Genomic DNA, 2,296 nt, shown 5'->3' on the forward strand with positions numbered 1-2,296 from the left:
CAACCTGTGAACCCACAGCCATATCTTGGCCCCGAACATTTATCTCAGAAAGACAAGACTAGGAGGTGAAGTCCTCTTCCACCACTGCCACAGTCTGGCTGGGCATAATTCACCTTTATTTTTAGAACACACACGCTGCACCACATGAGCTCTTCAGGAATTCCCTCAGAGCCCAACTGCCAACACCGGCTTCCCAGGAGCCTCTCAAATCCCCACTCCTCCTGGTCTTGAGGACGATTGGCTGGGTCGCATGGGTGGAGCCAAAAGAGTCCCCCAATGAGCAGCTCCGTGGTCTGAAAGGGCGGGGAAATAGCCCAATGAGCATCACCACAGAGGAGCCAATCAGCTGGCAGCTGGAAGTTTGCTGGGGCCACAGTGAGCCAATCAGCTGGAAGTTTGCTGGGGCCCCTTTGGCTGTGGCTCTCAACACACCACCACCACCATGCAGGAAGCCTGGGGGAATCTGGACTCCCAAAATCAAGGGCGGCAGGCTAGCTAGGAGGACCACCCAAACAAACTCATCCCTCCTTCCGGAAAGTGTTGACACCTGTACTCAAGAACTTACAGCTGAAAGGGCACAAAACTTGTCTGACTCAGCTGAGTCCAGGAAGTCAAGCAGCTCAATCTCGAACAGGACAGTAGTGTTGGGGGGAATCAGGGGAGGACAGCCCAGCGCTCCATAGGCATAGGTTGGTTTGAACAGAAACCTGGCCAGCTCCCCTCTCCGCATGCTCAGAAGACCCAGTTCCATACCCCAAAGGGTAATGTCTGAAAGAAGGGACAGAGAACTCACTTCAAGCTCACCCATCATCCTGTTCAATACCATCATCTCTTCCCCCTTCCAAGTCCATACCCCAAGCCTTCTGCATTGTGGTCCCAGCTACTGGTCAGCCTTGCTTCCTGTGACCCTCCCATTCCCAAACTCCAGCTTCTCCTCACTCAGCAGTATTCTGGCATCTATGTTTCCATCTGGCTCCTTCTTCCTGCTGTGTCTGCCTCCTCACCCCATGTTCAGCTTCTACCCCTAACTTACTCAAACTTAGAGCTAATTTTGAATCCCCTCTTCCATGAATCCTTCTGTGATCCTCCCAGCTGAAACTACTCATGCCTTCATCAACGGCACCCACAACACTGCGCATACCTCCCAGGCCCTCAGCCAGTTCGACCTGACTAATTGTCTTAATGCAGATCAATCTCTGCCACACGGAAGTTCTTAATGGCAGTAATGTCCTCATTATCTGAGTACAAACTTTTATTTATTTATTTTTGTACATGTGGTGGCAAGCAAGCATCCGATGTTCATTTATTTAACAAATGAACAAGGATAAATGCCCAATGGGTAGGTGGGTAGGTTAGGATTCAAAGATAATCTCGCCAGGTAGCCACCACCCAGGAAGCCGGGTCTTCAGGGGAAATGGGAAACAGAACATGGCTGGTTCACTAAAACGCAGCCTCAGAAAAACCAACTGTAAGAACCTGGGCTTTGGACAGTTTCCCATTCCTAAAACCTTGTGCGCCTTCTTTTCCTGCTCCCAGCCTGAACTTACCTTCTCCAAGTTTCATTAGCCTCGGAGTTTTCCTGAAACAATTAGAATCGAAAGGCTTGTCCATGTGCTCCAAATATCCAGAATATTTCACTAGGACAGAAGAGAGTGGTGAGGAAAACCCGCAAGACACCCTCACCAGCATGACCCTGAGTGTGCAGAGTTACTCCACGGGAACACAGGACTGCGTGAACTGGAGCTGCTCGAGACCCAGAGCCACAGGGGACTCTTGGCGTTGTGGACGCGGCTCTTGGGCCCTGAGGCTCGAAAGCTCCACTCTTGCGCCTTGGCGCGCTCCGCGTTCAGGGCAGCATCACGCAGAGGGCACATGGCATCCTTCACGGTCACCTTAGAGAGCGCACTCAAAAATTAATAAATTAAAAACAACAAAAAACACGTGGCCTCCTTCTCTCCAAAGGAAATGCAGTCCAAGAACACAGGACAGCCCTGCCCCCGTACCTAGCACCGAGGCGTCAGGTGTCACCAGGTCCCCGGTGCCCTCTCGGATGACGTCCTTCAGCACGCCCCGGTCTCCGGTAATGTCCAGCATCCTCTGACTCAGGCGCTGGTAGGGCGACTGGGAGAGTGAGAGAGGCAGACCTCAGAGCCCTAGGCCACCCTAGACCCCGATGCAGCGTCCTAGGCCCTACCTGGCCAGGGGCGTCGTCCCCTTCCAAGCCTCCTGGGTTCCGGGCGCTGCCCCCCATGTCCGCACCGCCAGCCCTACGCGCCGCGCGAGCCCTCAGCCCACC

At 53.5% G+C, this 2,296-nt stretch overlaps 1 protein-coding gene across 1 annotated transcript; it reads right to left on the reverse strand.

The window, feature by feature from the left end:
• Positions 1-565: 565 nt before the first annotated feature.
• Positions 566-2,251, reverse strand: LOC107134973 (inactive peptidyl-prolyl cis-trans isomerase FKBP6; the record flags this gene model as incomplete). The annotated part of the gene is made up of 4 exons (XM_015476956.1): positions 2,195-2,251; positions 2,004-2,121; positions 1,548-1,637; positions 566-768 (listed from the first exon to the last, which is right to left on the reverse strand). Coding segments are annotated over exons 1-4 (468 nt in total), but the record flags the coding sequence as incomplete, so codon positions are not given.
• Between the last annotated feature and the right edge of the window lie 45 nt (positions 2,252-2,296).

Source organism: Marmota marmota, unplaced genomic scaffold, assembly GCF_001458135.2.
Source record: "Marmota marmota marmota unplaced genomic scaffold, marMar, whole genome shotgun sequence".
Taxonomy (NCBI): Eukaryota; Metazoa; Chordata; class Mammalia; order Rodentia; family Sciuridae; genus Marmota; species Marmota marmota.